Below are 22,613 nucleotides of genomic sequence, written 5' to 3'. Positions count from 1 at the left end.
ATATCTCAAAGGTCAAGGTCACACTTTGAGTTCCAAGATCAAAAATGGCCATAAATGAGCTTGTCCGGGCAATAACTATGTCATTCATTGTGAGATTTTAAAATCATTTGGCACATTTGCTCACCATCATAAGACAGTGTGTCGCGCGAAAGAATTACATTGATATCTCCAAGGTCAAGGTCACACTTTAAGTTCAAAGGTCAACAATGGCCATAAATGAGCTTGTCCGGGCCATAACTATGTTGTTCATTGTGAGATTTTAAAATCATTTGGCACATTTGTTCAGCATCATATGCCGGTGTGTCCCGCGAAAGAATAACATTGATATCTCCAAGGTCAAGGTCAAACTTTGAGTTTAAAGTTAAAAAATGGCCATAAATGAGCTTGTCCGGGCCAAAACTATGTCATTCATTGTGAGATTTTAAAATCATTTGGCACATTTGTTCACCATTATTGGATGGTGTGTCGCGCGACAGAATTACGCGATATCTCCAAGGTCAAGGTCACACTTTAAGTTCAAAGGTCAAAAATGGCTGTAAATGATCTTGTCCAGGCCATAACTATGTCATTCATTGTGAGATTTTAAAATTACTTGGTACATTTGTTCACAATCATTGGACAATGTGTCATGCGAAGAATTACGTCGATATCTTCAAGGTCAAGGTCACACTTGGAGTTCAAAAGTGAAAAATGGCCATAAATGAGCTTGTCCGGGCCATAACTATGTCATTCATTGTGAGATTTTAAAATGACTCTGTACATTAATTTTGTTCACAGTCATTGGACAGCGTGTCATGCGAAAGAATTCAAGAGTTCAAAGGTCAAAATGGCTATAAATAATAATGGCATAATAATTCTTAAAAATCACCATTTAGATTCTCTTGTTTTGTGAAGACAGCTTGCAAAATAGTCTGTGTCAATGCGGCATGTGGGGGTATACGTCACGTCTGTGACAAAGCTCTAGTTTTTGTTTATAACAAGTTTCATCTTAGCAATAATTCAGTTAAGCCAGAAAGTGTGATCAGCCTGTGCAGACTGTTAAGGCTTATATGGGACGATACTTTATGCACATGCATTAAACCCACTTTTGACAGAGCACGGCTCGCGTTTATCGTTTCAGAGTGCCCCCAGTCCTCTTGGTAACCTTGGTTACCTGACCACACTCAAGGCTGAGGACATCAGCGCCTCCAGTCCCCCTGGGTACCTGACGACCATCAACGCTGGGGACATCAGTGCCATGGACAACTTGTTCACAAACCTGGACACAGTGGACGAGGACCATGTAAGAAAATATCAAAAACCTAAATTCTTGTTTATTGAAATATACCTAACGTCAACCTTATTCAATATTTATTTGATTTATTTTTGGTAAACATGTAGTTATTGTATATTTGTGTAGTTAAAAGTATACTTTTGAAATTTATTTAATTTTATAATAAATACCAGATAAGCCTGTGCAGATAAGGGACAACTTTTTACACTAACACAGAATGTTTGTTTAGAAGAGACTTCCTATAAATGAACAATTTCTTACAGTTTTGAATGAAGACTGCAAAAGCCAATCTGGGATGACACTTTGCGCATGCATAAAACCTATTTTGACAAAAAAGAAACTAATTAAAACCCTATGAGTGTAGCTCCTAGAGGGAAACCCCGAGTAATCCAGTTGTGTTAGATATGGGCTGTGCTCTGTGAAAAATGGGTTAAATGCATGTGCATAAAGTGTCTTCCCAGATTAGCCTGTGCAGTCTCTGCAGACTGCACAGGCTAATTTGGGAGGATATTTAAAACATATTAATTAGGCCCAGTTTGTCAAAAGCACTGCGAAAACGGGGTTTAATGCATTTGTGTAAAGTGTCGTCCCAGATTAGCATGTGCAGTCTGCACAGGCTAATCAGGGGCGATACTTTCCGCCTAAACTAGATTTTTGCTACGAAGAGACTTTCTTAAAACAGAAAATATCATAAAAGCGGAAAGTGTCGTCCCTGATAAGCCTGCGTGGACTGCACTGGCTAATCTGGAATGACACTTAACCCACATGCATTAAATCCTCATTTCACAGAGTACTGCTCATATTCATTGGTGGTCTGAAAACAATCACAGGGTGTTTATTTTAAAGGGACAAGATGGTATGTTGTTTGGGATGTTCAGTTAAGCATAAAAAGCTACTTGCTATTTAGTATACTGGTAAAACATAATTAAATCAGATAAGATTGAGAAAAAAAACATTGTGAATTCTACAGTACAGAATATTTTTCTTTCAAGTTATACATTTTTTGTTATCTATTTAGTTTGAAAACTTGTTTAAGTATCTATATTTTGATAATCATGGCCTTTATAAGCATTCCATTTGGTAATATAATATGAGAGGTTTGTTTACGCCTAAGTTAATAGTGCAGTGCAAATTTTCTCTATAGCCTTGACATTGAACTATAAATGTGACACATCCTATATTGTAAACTTCTATTTATTAGTTTTAAAACAGCATTTCATTTTGTTATTGCATGTATTGACAACACTGCCTATCTGTTAATAAGGCCAAAAAGGCTTCAAAGGTTTCACAATCTTCTAGCATACAGACTGGGCCAAGAGGAACGTGATTATTTCAGGAGTCATTATTTTGAAACATGAACTTCTGTTTTTTTCTTCACAATTTTCATCAACAATTACTTGCTGGGTGTATTATTAAGAGGTTTTATTGCTTTGTTAATTCTTGACATGGCTCTGATCCACTTTAAGATATGTACCAGTTTATCTGATGAACCAGTCAGATCAGTGCCAAAAGGTTAATGACTTAAGTGACAAACAGATCATTTATTTGATCCTTATTTTAAATGTTAATTATTCTACTTTGAGGTATTTGTAAAATCTTCGATTTCCTATTGTCAGTTTGAATTGTTTGTTTACAAGGAAAAACAGCGGGCAATATATTATATACATTATGGTACATATTTCAATAAAAAGCCCATAAACTCTCAAAATCAACGAATATTTCGTACAATATTAAAAAAAATTATGTTAACACATAAAAAATGAATGTTCAGTATAGAAATAGCCAAAATTTCAACGCTAGATGTGGACTGGTGTCATAGATTTAACAAGATACAAAATACTTTTTTGTGGGACAATATATTCAACACATATATATGTTCATGTTCCATTTTTAGTGTTTGTGTGTCGTATAAATAGATATTGTGGCAGGAAATTAAAATGGAATATATTGTGCCACAAGCAACTTAAATGAGCATTTTGTATCTTTTTTAATCTAAGTTACCATACCACATCTAGCATTGCAATTTTGGCTATTACTGTAAGGAACATTGATTTTGTAAAGGTTAATTTTATTTGACGAAATATTTTGCAAGATATTTGTTGATTTGTAGTATGAATGGGCTTTTATAAAAGCAAATATAATGGTTTCATTGCACTTAATTACGATGTTGTTAAATTAATTATTTCCATGAAACTAAAGGTTGGTTCAAGATGTTCAATGTTTGCTATTTTAATGCAAGGAAACTATTTTATGATCTGCTTTTAAATCTAAAGTTTAAACAGCACCGTGTTGTGAATATTCAAGTGGTACACAATCCCTGGCTTCAATTAAGTACATTAATTGCAATTATCTTATTTGCAGCTTGTAAGATTGTGTTGATTCCAACTACAACATGACTTTATTTAACAATTTTCATACTTTTTCCCACAGTTATCTGTGCAAAATGCAGTTTTCATGCAGAGTCATTTAAATAAGTCCTTGTGTTAAGAATGCAATCTATGGTGTTTGGTGCTAAGAATGCAATCTATGGTGTTTGGAGCTAAGAATGCAATCTACGGTGCTTGTTGCTAAGAATGCAATCTACCGTGTTTGGTCATTTGTAATTGTTTATATATCCCATCTGTAAAAAACTTTATATTTTCTTGCTACCATGAAAAACCTACCATAATCAGAATGGTTGCGCCTGCAATGCTTTAATGCAGATTAACACATTCTCAAGTTGTTAGCTCATCTATTTTTTGAAGAAAAAAAAAGAGCTATTGTCATCACCTTTGTGTCGGCGTCAGCGTCGGCGTCCGGTTACATTTTGTGTTTAGGTCCACTTTTCTCATAAAGTATCAAAGCTATTGAATTCAAACTTGGTTCACTTACTTACTATCATGAGGGGACTGGGCAGGCAAAGTAAGATAACTCTGGTGTGCATTTTGACAGAATTATGTGCCCTTTTTATACTTAGAAAATTGAAAATTTGGTTAAGTTTTGTTTTTAGGTCCACTTTTCTCATAAAGCATCAAAGCTATTGCACTCAAACTTGGTACACTTACTTACTATTATGAGGGGACTGGGCAGGCAAAGTTAGATAACTCTGGCGTGCATTTTGACAGAATTATGTGCCCTTTTTATACTTAGAAAATTGAAAATTTGGTTAAGTTTTGTGTTTAGGTCCACTTTATTCCTAAAGTATCAAAGCTATTGCTTTCATACTTGCGACACTTACTTACTATCGTAAGGGGACTGTGCAGTCAAAGTTATGTAACTCTGACTGGCATTTTGACAGAATTATGGCCCCTTTATACTTAGAAAATTGAAAATTTCGTTAAGTTTTGTGTTTTGGGCCGCTTTACTCATAAAGTATCATAGCTATTGCTTTTAGACTTGGAACACTCACAAACTATCATAAGGGGACTGTAGGGAACAAGTTGCATAAATCTGGTTGTCATTTTGACGGAATTATGGCCCTTTTTTGACTTGGTAACTTTGAATATATGGTTAAATTTTGTGTTTACATCCACTTTACTTCTTAAGTATCAAGGCTATTGCTTTCAAACTTCAAATACTATCATGAGGGTACTGTACCTGGCAAGTAGAATTTTTCCTTGACCTTTGAATGACCTTGACTCTCAAGGTCAAATAATTAAATTTTGCAAAAATTGCCATGACTTCGTTATTTATGATCAGATTTGATTGATACTTTGACAAAACAACTCTTACATGACATACTACAATAGACTCCACCAGGGATCATATTTTCCAGCAACATCAATCGGTCTGGATTTAAATGGGGAAAAAGTGTCTGAAAATCTTTATCCAAAATTATGACAAATAACGTTAAAATATATACCATTGATTTTGCCATTCATGAAGAGGGTATAATAATGTACAAGTAAAATTGCCTTAAGCATTTTTTTAAACGGAACATACGAGTTTTCTCAATTGGTTTTATCATTAGCTATTTCATTGTTGTTTCGGTAACTGTTTTATCTGACTTTTCATCGTTGTCAATATTATTAATCTGTGTAAGTCTATACTGATGTTTTAAATCATTGTCGACTCGATAGTAGCTTACACACATGCATTGAATTTAACAAATGTCTGTGCGCAGGTTGGCTACTGGCAATAATAAAACAAATAAATGAAAAACAATTCGTGTACGTTATAGTTTGTTGTCGAATAAACCACGGCCGATAGTTAAGATGCGTAGGGATTAAATCACGAGTGCGCAGCACGAGTGATTGAAAACCAAGCATCTTAACTTCCGGTCGTGGGTTATTCAACAACAAACAATAAAGTACACGAATTATTTCGATTCTAACACAATTTTTACTAAAGTTTTATACAATGTATATTATTTTTCTTGTGTACTATTTTATGTGACGTTCCACCCATAAATATAATTTTCGGCTGTTCTGTCAATCAAAACCGCAACTTTCATTCATTTATTGCCGGATTATTACGCTGGTGGAAAATGTATCGGCATGTATTGTTTAGTTACAGCGCGTGCTTTCAGTGTATAAGGTCCGCCCACAATTATTGCACAATATCCGATTTTCTTCTTTGTTTATATGAAAGTTTACTGACTGTATCATGCATGAAATGCACAATTTCCACGAGGATAACATTGAGGTTTTAATCTCCTAAGTAACTGTCAACGATTTTATCGTGGACGAGCACACATTACGGACCGATTAGTGTGCTAGGTATAAGCCAGTGAAATTATCGATTGATATTGACACTGGGTTATTGATGCTTGACTAATACACAACTGCGTGAATCTTCGTTGTTTGGGGTCATACGCTGATACTAGTCGGCTGACGTGCAATAGACTGGTCCTGACCGGTTTAGAGACTGTGGTCCTGACCGGTTAAGAGACTGCAGTGAATGGTTTATCACACCTAATCGAGATAAGAATGTAATTAGGGTATGCTAGCATGTGCACTGCGTAATCGATTACATGACATGGGAATTTTAGCAAACAGAATCGGACCGACTCTTTCGGATTTTCAATTGGTCTTTCATGACCCCAATCGGTCTAGGACCAACAAAACCGAAAAAAAAATATGATCCCTGGACTCCACCCAAACCATCCCCCATGCCCCCCCCCCCCCCAAAAAAAAACAACCATTTTTTATTTTTAGCTCACCTGAGCACAACGTGCATATGGTGAGCTTTTGTGATCGCCTTTTGTTCATCGTCCGTCGTCAACATTTTGCCTTGTGAATACTCTAGAGGCCACATTTATTGTCTGATCTTCATGAAATTTAGTCAGAACATTTGTCCCATTGATACCTCGACTGAGTTCGAAACTGGGTCATGCTGGGTCAAAAACTAGGTTGCTAGGTCAAAAAAAAGAAAAACCTTGTGAACACTGTAGAAGTCACATTTGATGCCCAATCTTCATGTAACTTTGTCAAAATGTTTGTCTAAATGATATGTTGGTTGAGTTTAAAAATGGTTCCGGTCCGTTGAAAAACATGGCTGCCAGGGGGCGGGGCAGTATTCCTTACATGGCTATAGAGAAACCTTGTGAACACTCTAGAAGTCACAATTTTTGCCCAATCTTCATGAAACTTGGTCAAAACATTGGTTTCATTGATATCTCGAATGAGCTTGAAAATGGTCCAGATCGGTGAAAAAACATGGCCGCCAGGGGGCGGGGCAGTTTTCCTTATATGGCTTTAGTAAAACCTTGTGAACACTCTAGAGGCCACATTTATTGTCCAATCTTCATGAAATTTGGTCAAAAGATTGGTCTCAATGATATCTTGGATGAGTTCCAAAATGTTTGCTTGAAAAACAAGGCTGCCAAGGGGCGGGGCATTTTTCCTTGTATGGCTATATATCGCTTTAGTAAAATCTTGTTAACACTCTAGAGGCCAAATTTATTGTCCGATCTTCATAAAACTTGGTCAGAAGATTCATCCCAATAATATCTTGGACGAGTTAAAAAATGATGCCGGTTGGTTGAAAAACATGGCCGCCAGGGGGCATTTTTCCTTATATGGCTATAGAAAAACCTTGTTAACACTCTAGAGGCCACATTTATTTTCCGATCTTCATGAAACTTGGTCAGAAGATTTGTCCTAATGATATCTTGGATGATTTCGAAAATTGATTAGGTTGCTTAAAAGACATGGCCACCGGGGGCGGGGCATTTTTCCTAATATGGCTATATGTCATGCTTTAGTAAAACCTTGTTAACACTCTAGAGGCCACATTTATTGTCAGATCATCATGAAACTTGGTCAGATGATTTGTCCCAATGATATCTTGGATGAGTTCCAAAATGGTTCCGGTTGGTGGAAAAACATGGCAGCTTAGGGGGCGTGGCATTTTTCCTTGTATAGCTATAGTTAAACCTTATTAACAGTCTAGAAGCCATATTTATTGTACGATCATCATGAAACTTTGTCAGAAGATTTTTCCCAATGATATTTTGGCAAGTTCGAAATGGTTCCAGTTGCTTGAAAAACATGGCCACCAGTGGGCGGGGCATTTTTCCTTATATGGACTTATGAATCTTCATGAAACTTTGTCAATATATTTGTTTAAATGATATCTTGGATGCGTATGTAAATGGTTCTGGTCTGTTGAAAAACGTGGCTGCCAGGGTGTTCACTAGTCATGAAAGTTGGTAAGAACATTTTGTTGAAATGACATCTTGGGCTGCACAGAACTGGTCAGTTCCTTTGAATCTCAGGTGAGTGACTTTGGGCCTTTCAGGCCCTTTAGTTTTTTTAAAGATAAACTTACAAATGACCACACCCTCACACTATACCCCCCCCCCACGACCACACCCAACCCCCCCCCCCCCCCCAATTTTTTGGAAACATGGTTAAAAAACCAAAATATTTATTTTTATTATTTTAATTTTGAAAGACTGTCCAACTATCCCACCCAAGAATCCCCCCCCCCCCCCCCCGAAAAAAATAATTTATTTTTATTTTGTTTTTGTATTTTTATTTTGTTTTTTGAAAGATAATGTAATAAATTACCACACCCACACACTATACATCCCTCTCCACCCCACCCATCCATCTTTTTTGATTGAAGTATTGAGATAGTTCCCTTCACCTTTAAAAAGAAAAATAGATGAGCGGTTTGCACCCTTAAGGCGGTGCTCTTGTTTTTATTCTGGTATTAGCTCATCTGAGCAGAAAGCTTTTAAGGTGAACTATGGAGATCACCGGGTGTGGAGTGTGCATCTTCAACTTTGTAAACACTCTAGAGGCCACATTTTTCATCAAATCTTTGAAATAAACTTGTGATATCTCCAGAGGCTTCATACAGGACTCTATCTTGATAAAACTTGGTTAGAATGTTTATTTTGCCAATATCTAGGCTGAGTTAGCTTTTTTTTCTAAGACTTGCTCTGGTGGCATTACTTTTTCTCGCATGTGAACCAAACTCAAACTCAGCTGCAAAAGCAAGGTCAATTCTAAGAAAAACTTTGTACCTGACTATAGAAAACACATTTACCGTATTTTACCATGCATAGCGCGTAGTTTTTTACCTTCAAATTTTAAAATAAAAATTCAGTGCGCGTAATACATTGACACAACCCTTTCCTGGTTGCTAAATTGCAAAAAATCCATTTCGTAATCGTAAATCTTCACAATTGCCGCCATTTTTTTTATTGCAGAAAACTACACCCTATAATGTTATAGACTGAAAGGGCCGTTGTCGAAACAACAAAAAGCGGGAAAGGGTAGGAATGAACGGGGTAGTAGCAGTTTTGACAAAAATTAAAAGATGAAAAAATGTCTTTGTTGGTGTTTTCACACTTCTTTATTGATTGTTCATAAAAAAAAATCGAGGTATATCAATCCCCGCGTCGTCGGGGTATTGTTTGTTTAAGTTTTTGTTGTCATGAAAACTCGTTGATTTACAATGCAAAACGTCTTATTTGAACTGACGCTAATTATTTCAATCATATTTCTCAACTTCGCTTTTGCTTTATTTTGATAATTTAATCCAAATTTTAATGTTAGCATTTCCGAAAATGTGCACTCTATGTGAATTGACAGTTTGACGTCATCAAAGGAAAGCCGCTTCCTGTCTGAAGCAATAAAGCGACAAGTTTCTCGCCGACAAAATTGGCTTCCTTTGTCTAGCAATCAACATGCCGAACCAATCGTGTGTTTGTTCCTCAATGACAATCGTCCAATTAAATAATAGCACGTGCAAAGCTCTGCCTTCGAACCTTTTTGCAGAGAACGGAGGTGGAGTTAAACGGTTAATTGAGCAAGTGTTATACGTTAGTTGAGTTCCGATTTGCCGAAATTTCTCGGCCCTAAGCATTGAAACGACGAATACATTTATCAATGATTTTCCGATCTCTGCATTAATATGCTACTGTGCGAGTATACTACGTAGGTTACAAACCAACAATAGAGATATAGACTCATTTTAGTTTCTTTCAATAGAGACAAACAAATGATATTTGTCTAATGGCTTTACGCCGATAACACCAACTGTATGGAATTGAGCGTTCGGGTGTATTGTTTGACTCACTATAAATACCGATCAACAAGACGCAGTGACGGCGCGAAATACCGGGTCAAACTGGATTAAATCGGGAGCATCTCTTAATGGGGAAATATTTAAGTCGATGAAAAATAAAATGGGATCCACGGACGATTTGCGTAAAATTGGACATTGCGGGTCTGCAGAAGACTATGTCATACGATGTTGTGAGCGGCAGGTAATGAAAATGTTACACTGTTCAAATGTGAGGAATAGGTAATAGTGGTTCGAATTTAGCGCGCAGGGGTCTTGAAAAAACACACGCAGTGCGCGACAATAAGGACATATACGGTGTTCTCGAGAGAATAATCTTAAAAATTGTCGAAAATATAGTGCTTTGCAACCCATGCTCCTGATCGTATAAACGCTCCCTACTTTAAAACAAAACATTAAGCACCCGAAAAACTCAGAATAAATGATTGCGCAATATAAGAATGGCGGCCATTTTCGGCCCAATTTTCATATTTTTGATCTTGAATTCTTTTTTTTCTCCATTTTTGCTTTAAAAAATCGCATGCGCGTTATACATGGGAGCGCGCTATACATGGTAAAATACGGTATGACTCAATCTAGATGAAACTTGGTCAAAATTATTTTTCTGGACAATGTCTTGGCAAAACTTAAATCATGGTCCTGTGCATCCAAAATCTTGGTCATCCAATTAATTCTTAGCAAAACCTTGTTAACACTCTAAAGGCCCCATTTATGACTTGATCTTAATTAAACTTGGTCAGGTGCTTACCGTGACAATATCTAGGCTGAGTTTAAATATGGTACACTGGTGATCAGAAACAAGTTCACCAAAACCTTGATAGCTCTCTACAGGCCACAGTTATTACTCTGATTTGATGAAACTTGGTCAGAATATTTATCTTGACAGCGTGAAGGCAATGTTTGAATCTTTGTCAAGTGGGGTCAAAAACTAGATCACCGTGTCATGTCTCCAGCCATTGATGTCTGTGAATTCAGGTGAGCGCATAAGGGCAAGCATGGCCATGTTGTTAGGTGTAAATTAAATTATGTATTATTAAATCTATGTTCCTTTTAATATGTTTCAGGGTCTAATAGACTTTGAGCTCAGGGCCCCCTACATCCCTATGAGCCTAGATGAAGACGTCATGCTTTGCCAGCCATCAAAGGACACGCTCCTCAACATGGGAGAGGACTTCAACCCTGCGTGAGTTCTGTCATTTTTTTAGCACACCTGAGCACAATGTGCTCATGGTGAGCTTTTGTGATCGCCCTTTGTCCGTCTTGCGTCGTCCGTCGTCAACATTTTGCCTTGTGAACACTCTAGAGGCCACATTTATTGTCCGATCTTCATGAAACTTGGTCAGAACATTTGTGCCATTGATACCTCAACTGAGTTCGAAACTGGGTCATGCTGGGTCAAAAACTAGGTCACTAGGTAAAAAAAACGATAAACCTTGTGAACACTGTACAAGACACATTTGATGCCAAATCTTCATGTAACTTAGTCAAAATGTTTGTCTAAATGATATGTTGGTTGAGTTCAAAAATAGTTCCGGTCCGTTGAAAAACATGGCCGCCGTGGGGCGGGGCAGTATTCCTTACATGGCTATGGAGAAACCTTGTGAACACTCTAGAAGTCACAATTTTTGCCCAATCATCATGAAACTTAGTGGAAACATTGGTTTCAGTGATATCTCGGATGAGATCGAAAATGGTCCAGATCGGTGAAAAAACATGTCCGCCAGGGGGAAGGGATTTTTTCTCTATATGTATATAGTGATAACATGTGAACACTCTAGAAGTCACATTTTTGGTCCAATCTTCATTAAATTTTGTCAGAAGATGTCTTTTCTGAGTATGACGGTTGAGTTCGAAAATGGTTACGTTTGCTTGAAAAACATGGCTGCCAAGGGGCGGGAAATTTTTCCTTATATGGCTATATATGGCTATAGTAAAATCTTGTTAACACTCTAGAGGCCACATTTTTTGTCCAATCTTCATGAAACTTAGTCAGAAGATTCATCCCAATAATATCTTGAACGAGTTCAAAAATGATGCCAGTTGGTTGAAAAACATGGCCAACAGAGGGCGGGGCATTTTTCCTTATATGGCTATAGTAAAACCTTGTTAACACTCTAGAGGCCACATTTATTTTCCGATCTTCATGAAACTTGGTCAGAAGATTTGTACCAATGATATCTTGGAGGAATTCAAAAATTGTTCCGGTTGGTGGAAAAACATGGCTGCAAAGGGGGCATGGCACATTTCCTTATATAGCTATAGTAAAACCATGTTAACACTCTAGAAGCCATACTGAATGTCCGATCATCATGAAACATTGTCAGAAGATTTGTCCCAATGATATCTTGGACAAGTTCAAAAATGGTTCCAGTTGCTTGAAATACATGGCCACCAGGGGGCGGGGCATTTTCCCTTATATGGCTTCATGAATCTTCATGAAACTTTGTCAGAATATTTGTTTAAATCATATCTTGGATGTGTATGAAAATGGTTCTGGTCTGTTGAAAAAAGTGGCTGCCAGTGTGTTCACTAGTCATGAAAGTTGGTAAGAACATTTTGTTCTAATGACATCTTGGGCTGCAAAGAACAGGTCAGTTCCTTTCCTCTAAGGTGAGCGACTTTGGGCCTTTCAGGCCCTCTTGTTTATAACCCTTGATCTTCAATGTATGGTGGCAAACAGGAATAAACCTGGACACATATCCATGTAGTCCGCACAGGCTAATAAGGAATGACACTGTCCGCTTCAATAAATTTTTCAGTGACATGAAGTCACTTCTTACTGAAAATCTGGCTAGGAGGAAAGTGTCATACCTGATTAGCCTGTGTAGACTGTATAGGTTAATGTGGAATGACACTTAACGCACATCCACTAAGCCCAATTATGTCAGAACTAGGCTTTTATCTTAGTGCCACTGCACAAACTTTGCAGAAAACTAATTTTTATGAACATCTTATTTAAAAAACAGAACAAGACACAATTAAATACTAAATAAATATTAAATATGAAGATTCGGGAAAAATGTATTGTTAAGTTTTTTTTCATACAATGGCATGTGAAACTTTCATAGATGAAGTGAAGAATTCATTTGCACCAAGCTGGTTTGAACATTTACATAATGAAATGTGTTTCTTACAACAAATCATTTTTACTGAAAAAAGTCATTTCCTTTCATTAGAACTGATTCTTTTATAGAGTGAAATTAATTATTTTGGTGGACAGGGGTTAAAAAACCCTGTCGACTTGAGTGTTTTATCATGTCAGTTAAAGTCTGCATTCACAAAAAAACAATGAAAATCACACACACACGTTCATATTTATTTGCTCATTCAATTTCATACCATATAAGCCTTATACTTAAGTGTTCAATTATGAAAATGTGTATATTAGTTGATTGTGTTCATATATAACTTTCTATTCCAGTATATTTGGCTGCACAGAGTCGGTGTTCAGCAGCCAGGATGACACTTACGAAGGGGCGCCACACAAGAAGCGCACAATGTCTCCCCGCGAGATGATGGGGGGCAGCACCGTACAGAAGAGCCTGGAGCGACCCTACGACATCATGATGATGAAGATGAAGCGGCCCTTGGATAGAAACTGTTTAGAGACAGGCCCTCCTGCAAAGATGACCAAGTATCAGGCACCTTTACAACTCCGGGCTACTAAGCCATCAGGTACAGGCTTCCTCTATATATGAGCCGTGATTTGGGAAAATGGAGCTTAATGCATGTGTCTAAAGTGTCGCCCCAGATTAGCCTGGGCACTCTGCATTGGGCAATCAGGGACAAGACTTGCACTGTGTATTTCATGGTTTGTTCAAAGGAAATTTCTTTTGAGCGAAAATCCAGTTGAGCTGGATAGTGTTGTCCCTGATAAGCCTGTGCAGACTGTACAGCTTATCTTGGACAATACTTTATCACATGCCATACCCTGTTTCCCATGTAAAATAACCGTTACATATATTTTTATCTTACACATGTGTAAAATACTTTTTAAGCGTTCGCATTTTGTTATTTTGCTGAAATGACGTTTCAACGTCAAATGACGTCACGAAATGTAAACAACATTCTGGATTTATCGTTATGTTTGCGTAAATATTTATTTAAGTTGCTCATTTAAAAGCATGTGATAAAAAGATTTGACACTCGTCATATCATACCATATTTTATCACATGCTATACCCTGTTTCCAATGTAATACAGCCATTACATTTTTTTTTTTATTACACATGTGTAATACAACATTTTTAAGCGTTTTTATTGGCTTGGTTTTCGTTTATTGACCAATCGCATTTTGTTATTTTGCTGAAATGAAGTTGCAACGTCAAATGACGTCACGAAATGTAAAAAACATCCGGGATTTATCATTATGTTTGCGTAAAAATTTATTTAATTTGCTCATTTAAATGCATGTGATAAAAAAAGATCTGACACTCGTTGTCATATTATACCATATTTTATTAAACTCTTCCAGGAAATTCGTTAGTAAGCTCGCCGAAGGCTCGCTTACTAACAAAATTCCTGAACTCGTTTAATAAAATATGGTATGATATGACAACTCGTGCCAGATCATATATTTATTAAACTCGTCCAGGAAATTCGTTAGGAAGCTCGCCAAGGCTCGCTTACTAACAAATTTCCTGAACTCGTTTAATAATATGGTATGATATGACAACTCTTGCCAGATCCTATATTTATTAAACTCGTCCAGTAAATTCGTTAGGAAGCTCGCCAAGGCTCGCTTACTAACAAATTTCCTGAACTTGTTTAATAATATGGTATGATATGACAACTTGTGCCAGATCCTATATTAACACATATGCCTAAGGCCCTGTCTCTAAGAGCGAGGCTCATATGTAGGTCTCTTAGTCTAGTCCCATTTTGCTACATCCCTGCTTCCAGTTAAGGATAGGGGGGGGGGGGGGAGGGGGGCGGTATAATGGCATTGCTGATCTCATTGTTTATTTGAGTTGTTCGTAGCAGAATAAAGTTGATGGATGATGTTGTTGATGTTGTGCAGTAACACTTGCATTCTGCTCCAGGCATTAGCCAGCCCAGAGACCACAGTGTGCTGATGAACCTTCTCCTGAGAGGGGAGGACATGGACCATGGATATGTGGTCAACAAGAAACAGGTAACTTTTACTTTAATTTTTGTTAGCTCCATTACATCGAAAGCCTTATTCGTGTCTTGGGTAGAACAAGTACTTGGTGTGAGATATAAAGAGCCCTCTCACAATTTGGGATCGAACTCATGACATTGCAAGTGGGCCAGACACCATATGCACACTGCCACTGCATCTTTAAAAGAGGAAAATGTGCATGCTGCAGACCAAGGACATCGTGCATTTTCTGTGTTTGCAATCCTGAAATCCTGTCCCGAATGTGACATCTTCATACTGTTATATCTTGTAAGAGTTTTCAAAATCTTTCAGAGTTTATATTATCTTCAGACTGATAGAGCATTGTAATTTTCAATCTTCAGATTGAAACAACATAGTCAAAGTTTTCACTGTCTTTTCACTGTCCTATGACTGATAGAGCATTGTCAGAGTTCTCAATCTTAAGACCAATAGAACATTGTCAGAGTTCAATCTTCAAACTGAGAGATCATTGTCAGAGTTCCACAAACTTCAGACAGATAGAACAGTGACAGAGTTTTCAATCTTCAAACTGATAGAACATTGTCAGAGTTTTCAATCTTCAGACTGATAGAACATTGTCAGAGTTTTTACAATCTTCAAAGTTCAAACTGATAGAACATTGTCAGAGTTGTCAATCTTCAGACTGATAGAACATTGTCAGAGTTGTCAATCTTCAGATTGACAGAACATTGCCATAGTTTTCACAATCTTCAGACTGACGGAAAATTTTCTAAAATTTCACAAACTTTAGGATGATAAAACATTTTCAGAGTTTTCACAGTCTTCAGACTGATGGAAAATTGTCAGATTTTCACAATCTTCACTGAAAACATTATTCAGATTTTCACAATCTTCAGACAAATATAACATTGTCAGAGTTTCAAATCTTCAGGATGTCGGAGCTTTCACAGTCTTCAGACTGATGGAAAATTGTCAGAGTTTTCAATCTTCAGATTGTTATTACATTGTCAGAGTTTTCACAACCTTCACGATAAAAGAACATTGTCAGAGATTTCACAATCTTCAGAGCGATTGACCATTGTCAGATTTTCACAATCTTCAGACAGATATAACATTTTCAGAGTTTCCAATCTTCAGGATGGTAGAACATTGTCAGAGTTTTCACTATCTTGAGATTGATAGAACATTCTCAGAGTTTTCACAATCTTCAGATTGATAGAATACTGTCAGATTTTTCCAATCTTCAGACTGATAGAACATTGTCAGATTTTCACAATCTTCAGACAGATGTAACATTGTCAGAGTTTCCAATCTTCAGGATGATATAACATTGTCAGATTTTCACAATCTTCAGTCTGATATAACATTGTCAGAATTTTTTATCTTCCAACTGATAGATCATTGTCAGATTTCTACAATCCTCAGACAGATATAGCATTGTCAGAGTTTCCAATCTTCAGGATGATAGAATATTGTCAAGAGTTTGTGAACTTCAAACTGATAGATCATTGATCAGACAGATATAACATTGTCAGAGTTTTCACTATATTGAGACTGATAGAGCATTGTCAGATTTTCACAATCTTCAGACTGATATAACATTGTCAGATTTTCACAATCTTCAGACTGATATAACATTGTCATAGTTTTTGATCTTCAAACTGATAGATCATTGTCAGATTTCCACAATCCTCAGACTGATAGAACATCACCCAAGTTTTCACAATATTCAGACTGATAGAACATTGTCAGTGTTTGTAATGATCTGCCTGTAAGAACATGGTCAGAATGTAGAATATTGAAACTGTTAAAAAATGTTTTTAATTTTGTGTCTTCTAACTGTTATGAATATTTTGTATCATTTACAACAAGAAATGCTTCTTGTTGCTACCCTAATATTATGTTAAATCAGATAATTTAGTGTCGTTCAACATTAGCATTTATCAAATTTAATAGAGTATTCTCTCTGCTTTTCAGAACATATCACCACCGAAGGCTGGTAAAATCATGCGGCTAACGAGTCACAACATTGAGGTCAATGCTCCGAGTCACTCGGGTAATCTTTTGTTCGGCCAGGACATAGTGTCCGCCCTTAACATGAGCAGATGTTAGACGCCGGCCACTATGATGACGTTTACACAGACTTCACCAGTGTGACGATTATAATGAGTGAACAACTATTGCTGACTTAACTTGATTGATTGATACAAACTTTGAAAATTTCATAAAAAAATTATAATGTTATTGCCAAGCATTGTAATATTCAACGTAGGAGAATGTAAAGAGCTTATAAAGTAGCTTCGTGACAGAATGTTTTTTTATACAATGTTAATGATTTTATGGTCAACATTGTAATATTCACCATAGAATATTTCTATTTAAGTAACATCTTTACTGTCTTTGTTGCATGCGTATGTCTATTTCAAGTTCATAGATTTTTTTAGATTCAAGGGCCTTATCATGAATCTCAAATTTAAAAAATGCAGGAAATTCAAATATATGCATATGCCCCTTTTCTATAAGGACCACAGGATTTGTTAGATCATTTTGTACAAATATTTAGTGTTGTCATAGAGAATAGTAATGTGGTGTAAGTTAACACTGGCCATTGTTGAGACGCATGTTTTTCGTGTTTTTTTTTTGTATTTTGTTTAACCCTTTATCACTTATATTTGTATTTTGACGCATTTGTAGTTCTTTAGGAAGTTACGTTTAATTAGAGACTTTTCTTACTAAATTCAAGTTTTAAAGGCTTCATTTTAAATCCTTAGTTACTGATGAGCAGCAAACAGCATAAAACCTGAACAGACTGTGAGTTACTTGCAGGCTGCATGTTCTGGTTTTATGCTGGTTGCAAAAGCCATTTTCACTTTGCTTCTTATGGGGGAAAAGGTTAATTTGTTTATTTTTTGCACTATATTCCTGGTAATTTTGCATTGTTCACTTTACAGTATTGGAGTTTATTACTTGATTATTTGGTTCATTTGCTGTATTTCTTGAATTAAATATTCAGTTACTTTGTGAATGAAGCAAACAAAGAAGACAATTTGTTATAAAAATATGGTACATTGCAAGAAATGATAAAATAAGTTTGAAATCACAATTTTATGAAATAAGAAAAAAAACATTTTTAAAATCTTAAATATTAAGTATATTTTCTACATGTAATGTCTACTATTTGACACATAAAGAAGCAGCAAAATACACAAGCAGTAAGACATATTGTACATAGCTATATATTTTTTAGACATGTGATGAGATTTTTGATTGTGCCATAAATCTTTTCTTTAGAAGAGTACTTTTTAAAAGTTTTAGATTTGTCTTTAAAATAAACTTGATGTAAAACAAGTCTCATTTTCTCCTTAAATGAATGCTCATGACTAAAAGATACTTAATCAAGTAATAAATATTTAATTTAAATATTAAATTCATTACTATAACATGCAGGAACTGTGTTTTTGTACTAAATGTGTGTAATTATTTTTAATGTACATTTATGTTCTTTTTTAAATACATTTCTGTAAAAGTGAAGTGGAGCTAAAGAGACGGATTACATTTATGTATTATGTGTGTTATATTTGTTATATAAAGACATTTACATTACTCAAACATTTAAAATTTACGTTTGAACAATTATGCTCATGCTATAGATTGACTTTCAGGTTGCTTTCGTTTAATGATGGAGATGCAGATTTTTTTCTTCTTTATAGGAAAAATGGAAATAATGCGAAAACACGCAAGTTATTATAAATTGTTCGAACAATCAAAGGATGACGGTATAATAATACCAATTGTAATGTATATTTTCTTTAATATACTTTTTTATTAGGGTATGTGTTTGAAATAATTAAAGTCATGGTGTATGATTTTTTGTGGATCTTTAAGAAAATATATGTTTTTTATTATAGAAGTTGTTGGATTTTTTAATTTTGTGTTTCGGAGTGTGTTATCATTGTAAATAAAAGTAATCATAATCGTGTATAGGCTTTCTTTATAGGTGATAGAATAAAACAAAGGCGGGAAGTTTGTTCAATACCAAATTGCTGCATAATTAGGCTTATGTCATACGCCTAACAACTGGATATTGTGCCAGGATAAGGTGACAGATCTTGTCATTGCATTCATCTATTCAGTATATTATGTCACATAGCTACATGCAGCTTATGTATTGTCATTGATAAAAACATTAAAAAAAAATATTTAAAAAAATTATAAAATGAAAAAAAAAACTTAAAAATATATTGTAGATGTATTAGCTGTTGAATTATATTGTAATCAAAATTGCTTTTTGTGAAAACACTATGAAATTTGTGTTATTTCGCACGAAGATCTCCGTTTCATGACTTGTTTCATATACTATCCTGGATAATGGGACTTGCTGAGTTTAAAGCATATAATTTAAGGACGCTGTTGTGTTGCAAGAACTTTGGACGATAATATTGACTGTTTGACTGACACAGCCATAGCCCCACCCACTCTTGATCAGGCAATGTGTACAAACTCACTTTCCATTTGGAAAGGTGTTGGTTGAATTTCTTGAGGCATTGATGTTCTATTTTAGCTGTTTCAAGAAGTTTTACAACCTTTTATACGGTTCATAGCCAATATACATTTAAAATAGTTTATAAAAACGTTATCAAAACAGAAATGTAATTTCATTTTGTTTTTTCTGTTATCAGTAGGAATAGTTAGTTTATGAAAAATGACACAGGTTGTCATGTTCAAATACATTTAAATGGGCTAACATTTTAATTATTTTTATAAACACAGAACACATAAACTTGCTCAATGTTATATTATCCATCAATTACATCCAAATCTTGTCTTCAATGCAATTCTTGATGTTTATCCAAATTTTAGCACAGTGAAATCAATTGTTCTATAATTGGCCAAGTCGTACACTTCCATGTAATTTTAGCTGTAAATGACAAAATATGTGCATGTTAAATCGACTTGATGAATTTAAACATTAATAACATTGTATTGTTCATCTAGGTACATTTCTGTGTCTTTAAAACAATAGAAACAATACCAAACAAACAAATGTTATTTAAACATCTTAAGTATTTTGCTTTCAATTACTACTTTTATAATAGCTTGTATTAAAGATGTATTAAATTCAATTATTAGATTCAATAATTAATGTTCAGATGTGTGAATTTTTTTAAAGCCGTCAGCTTTCAAAATAATAAACAAATTGATACAAACTTCGGTCGTGATGCAAAACATTTTTATTTAGTTATTTGAATGAGTATACATGTATGTAAATTTAAGTACAAATGTATTAATGTTTGTTTAAGTCCACATTGTTAATTTTAAGGGTTATGAAGCTTTATTTAATCTACATAACAAGTCAAAGATAAAAGGAAAACAATTTTTGTTGTAAGTTTCTTATGGTATGTCTTTTTTCTGTAATAATCTTTTTCTTTTCATATTAGACCACTACTTATAGTAGTAGCACTGGGTAGTAGTAAACACTTTTTTTTCATTTTTTCCTTATCAAGGGCTATATTTTGAAGTTCATCATATCTTTAGTTTTCATATTGAGTTCACATTTTTGCAGCAACAACAGGGATACATATGTAGGATGATAAAACACAATAAGTGATAATTTTCTGTACCAACTCGTATGACAAATGTTATGTTGAGGTGTCACCTTCTATTGTATTTTGAGGATCGTAGTTCATTAAATGAATTTCATTTTTTATCACCAAGGCAGGGTTTAGATTCAAAGTGATAACAACAACACTTAGTTACCTTTGCAGTGAATATTTTCTGGTATTATGTTGTCTTTGTTAATCTTGGGTTTATTCAATAAAGAATTGTCAGGAATCTGCAGTTTTTCATTTTGCTTTTTGTGCAGGCTTTTTCAGAGACATTTTAACAGCTACATTCAACAGCAAAAACAAATACTAGAAAAAGTGCATAAAAGGCAATGCAAGTTCTGCCCTATTATGTATCAGTTTGCTCCTGGAAAACTGAGCTTGATGCATTTGCGTGAAGTATCATCCCAGAATATGCTAATCAGGTACGCCACTTTCTGATTGTATGGAATGGTTAGTGTAAAGGAAGTCCCTTCTAAACAAGACTAAAAGTAATGTCCAAGAGAGGAAAGAACCTATCAATCATGATGAGTACCATTACTACAGATACAAATATCCCATAAGAAGTCTTTCAAATGTGATATAACAATATCTGGAGACTGAGTTCAATAATTATTGTATTTATTATGGTACCGTCAGCAGCTGTAATAAGATATGAAATTTTGACCTGGGTATTGAACCCACTTTTCTCAAATTTGACATTGACCAAATGGGCCAGCTTGGTTGTTACCTGTTATTAGGTTTTTGTAATGGAAGCAAAAGAGCCTGATTACCACATTAAGTCATTAACAGGTGATGTATAAATTAGCAACTGTCAATCAATCTGATCTATCGGTCTGAAGACCATAATAGACGTCACTAATAGATATAAAGAGAACGCGTTGGCCAACAACAACGGAAATTGGTTGGATGGTTTCAAGGAAGCAGAGGAAGATGCCTGTCATTTTTGAGTCATGTCATAGCTCAAGGTCACTGGGGCTTACACAATTGAATTGTGTAGGTACAGTGGTCAGCGTTTAGTCCTGTTCAGAACCATGTTGACATGATGACAATCCCTTAAGCATATATTAAATATTGATATAACTCTAAATGAACATTTGACAACATGGATACATAACGGTATTTCCATCATTAAATACGTTCATGCATCAAACAAGAATTATGTGAGAAAAGGACGTTTAAAAACAGTTTCAGTCAGTGCATGAAACAATATATAGATTTTAATTCCTTACATATTTATTAATTTAGGGGCGAGCTAACATTGAAAGTCATCATCTCTCAAATCTCATCTTTGCCTGTGGTCCCGTCTGGGCCGCCAACTAGCTTCCTCCAGGCATTAATATATTTCAAAATCTCTTGTTAAATTGTGCAATACCATAACATTATATTGGTGGTTAACTAAAATGATATATTTTACCGTCTCGTGGAATGCAGAGAAAACCAAGGGTGCAAAAGCAAGTGTTAGATGAGGATGATGCCATTACAACATGACCCTGTTATGCCTTATGTTAAAAAACTCAGTCTCAATCGTTAGTGATTTATGAAATAAAATAACTGCACAGCAAAATGTAAGGCATTGAAGATGCGAAATCATGGCTAACCTGCTATGATTGACTTAAACAAGAAAATAAATGTCATCAAATAATGGATATTTTCATGTGGGTATCATTTATGCAAATGACAAGGCTAATAAACCAAAGTCAACCCTTGAAAAATCACAAAGTTTAATGCAAGCGATTTCATCGCTGCCATTGAAACAACCATCATACTTTATAAAAACAGTCATTGTCCAATTCAAACATTTGCCAAATCTGATTGGAAAGGTTTCATAACGAGAGCGAGCAAACCCGCCGGCTCTGTTAATGCAGACGCGGCAACACAAAGACTGTGCTAGCAAAGAACTGACGGAACACCGACAGAAGTCACAACTGATGCTGCACCATTTATTTGATATTCGACAAACACGATGATAATCACCGCAGCTATTATACTGATTGAGGAAAATATCTGTAGGACAGCCGCGGTGAATGTATTTGAACTGGTTCATATTGATAATGCATTGTAAGGCGTATGACCGTAAAGGAACTCTTTCATATTGCATTGTAAGGAGTATGAC

At 35.4% G+C, this 22,613-nt stretch overlaps 1 protein-coding gene across 2 annotated transcripts in view; it reads left to right on the top strand.

The window, feature by feature from the left end:
* Nucleotides 1–20,726, top strand: part of LOC127874697 (hypoxia-inducible factor 1-alpha-like) — an 88,602-nt gene extending 67,876 nt beyond the window's left edge. For both annotated transcript variants that reach the window (XM_052419233.1, XM_052419232.1), the window contains exons 11-15: nucleotides 1,121–1,282; nucleotides 10,855–10,973; nucleotides 13,212–13,465; nucleotides 14,833–14,924; nucleotides 16,872–20,726. In XM_052419233.1, the coding sequence (XP_052275193.1) occupies nucleotides 1,121–1,282; nucleotides 10,855–10,973; nucleotides 13,212–13,465; nucleotides 14,833–14,924; nucleotides 16,872–17,006 (762 nt within the window). In that variant the 3' untranslated portion in view covers nucleotides 17,007–20,726. The remainder of the gene's footprint in view (nucleotides 1–1,120; nucleotides 1,283–10,854; nucleotides 10,974–13,211; nucleotides 13,466–14,832; nucleotides 14,925–16,871) is intronic.
* The last annotated feature ends 1,887 nt before the right edge of the window (nucleotides 20,727–22,613 follow it).

Source organism: Dreissena polymorpha, chromosome 3 (assembly GCF_020536995.1).
Source record: "Dreissena polymorpha isolate Duluth1 chromosome 3, UMN_Dpol_1.0, whole genome shotgun sequence".
Classification (NCBI taxonomy): domain Eukaryota; kingdom Metazoa; phylum Mollusca; class Bivalvia; order Myida; family Dreissenidae; genus Dreissena; species Dreissena polymorpha.
The sequence above is the reverse complement of the archived record's forward strand: the minus strand, read 5'-3'. Positions and strand labels throughout refer to the sequence as shown.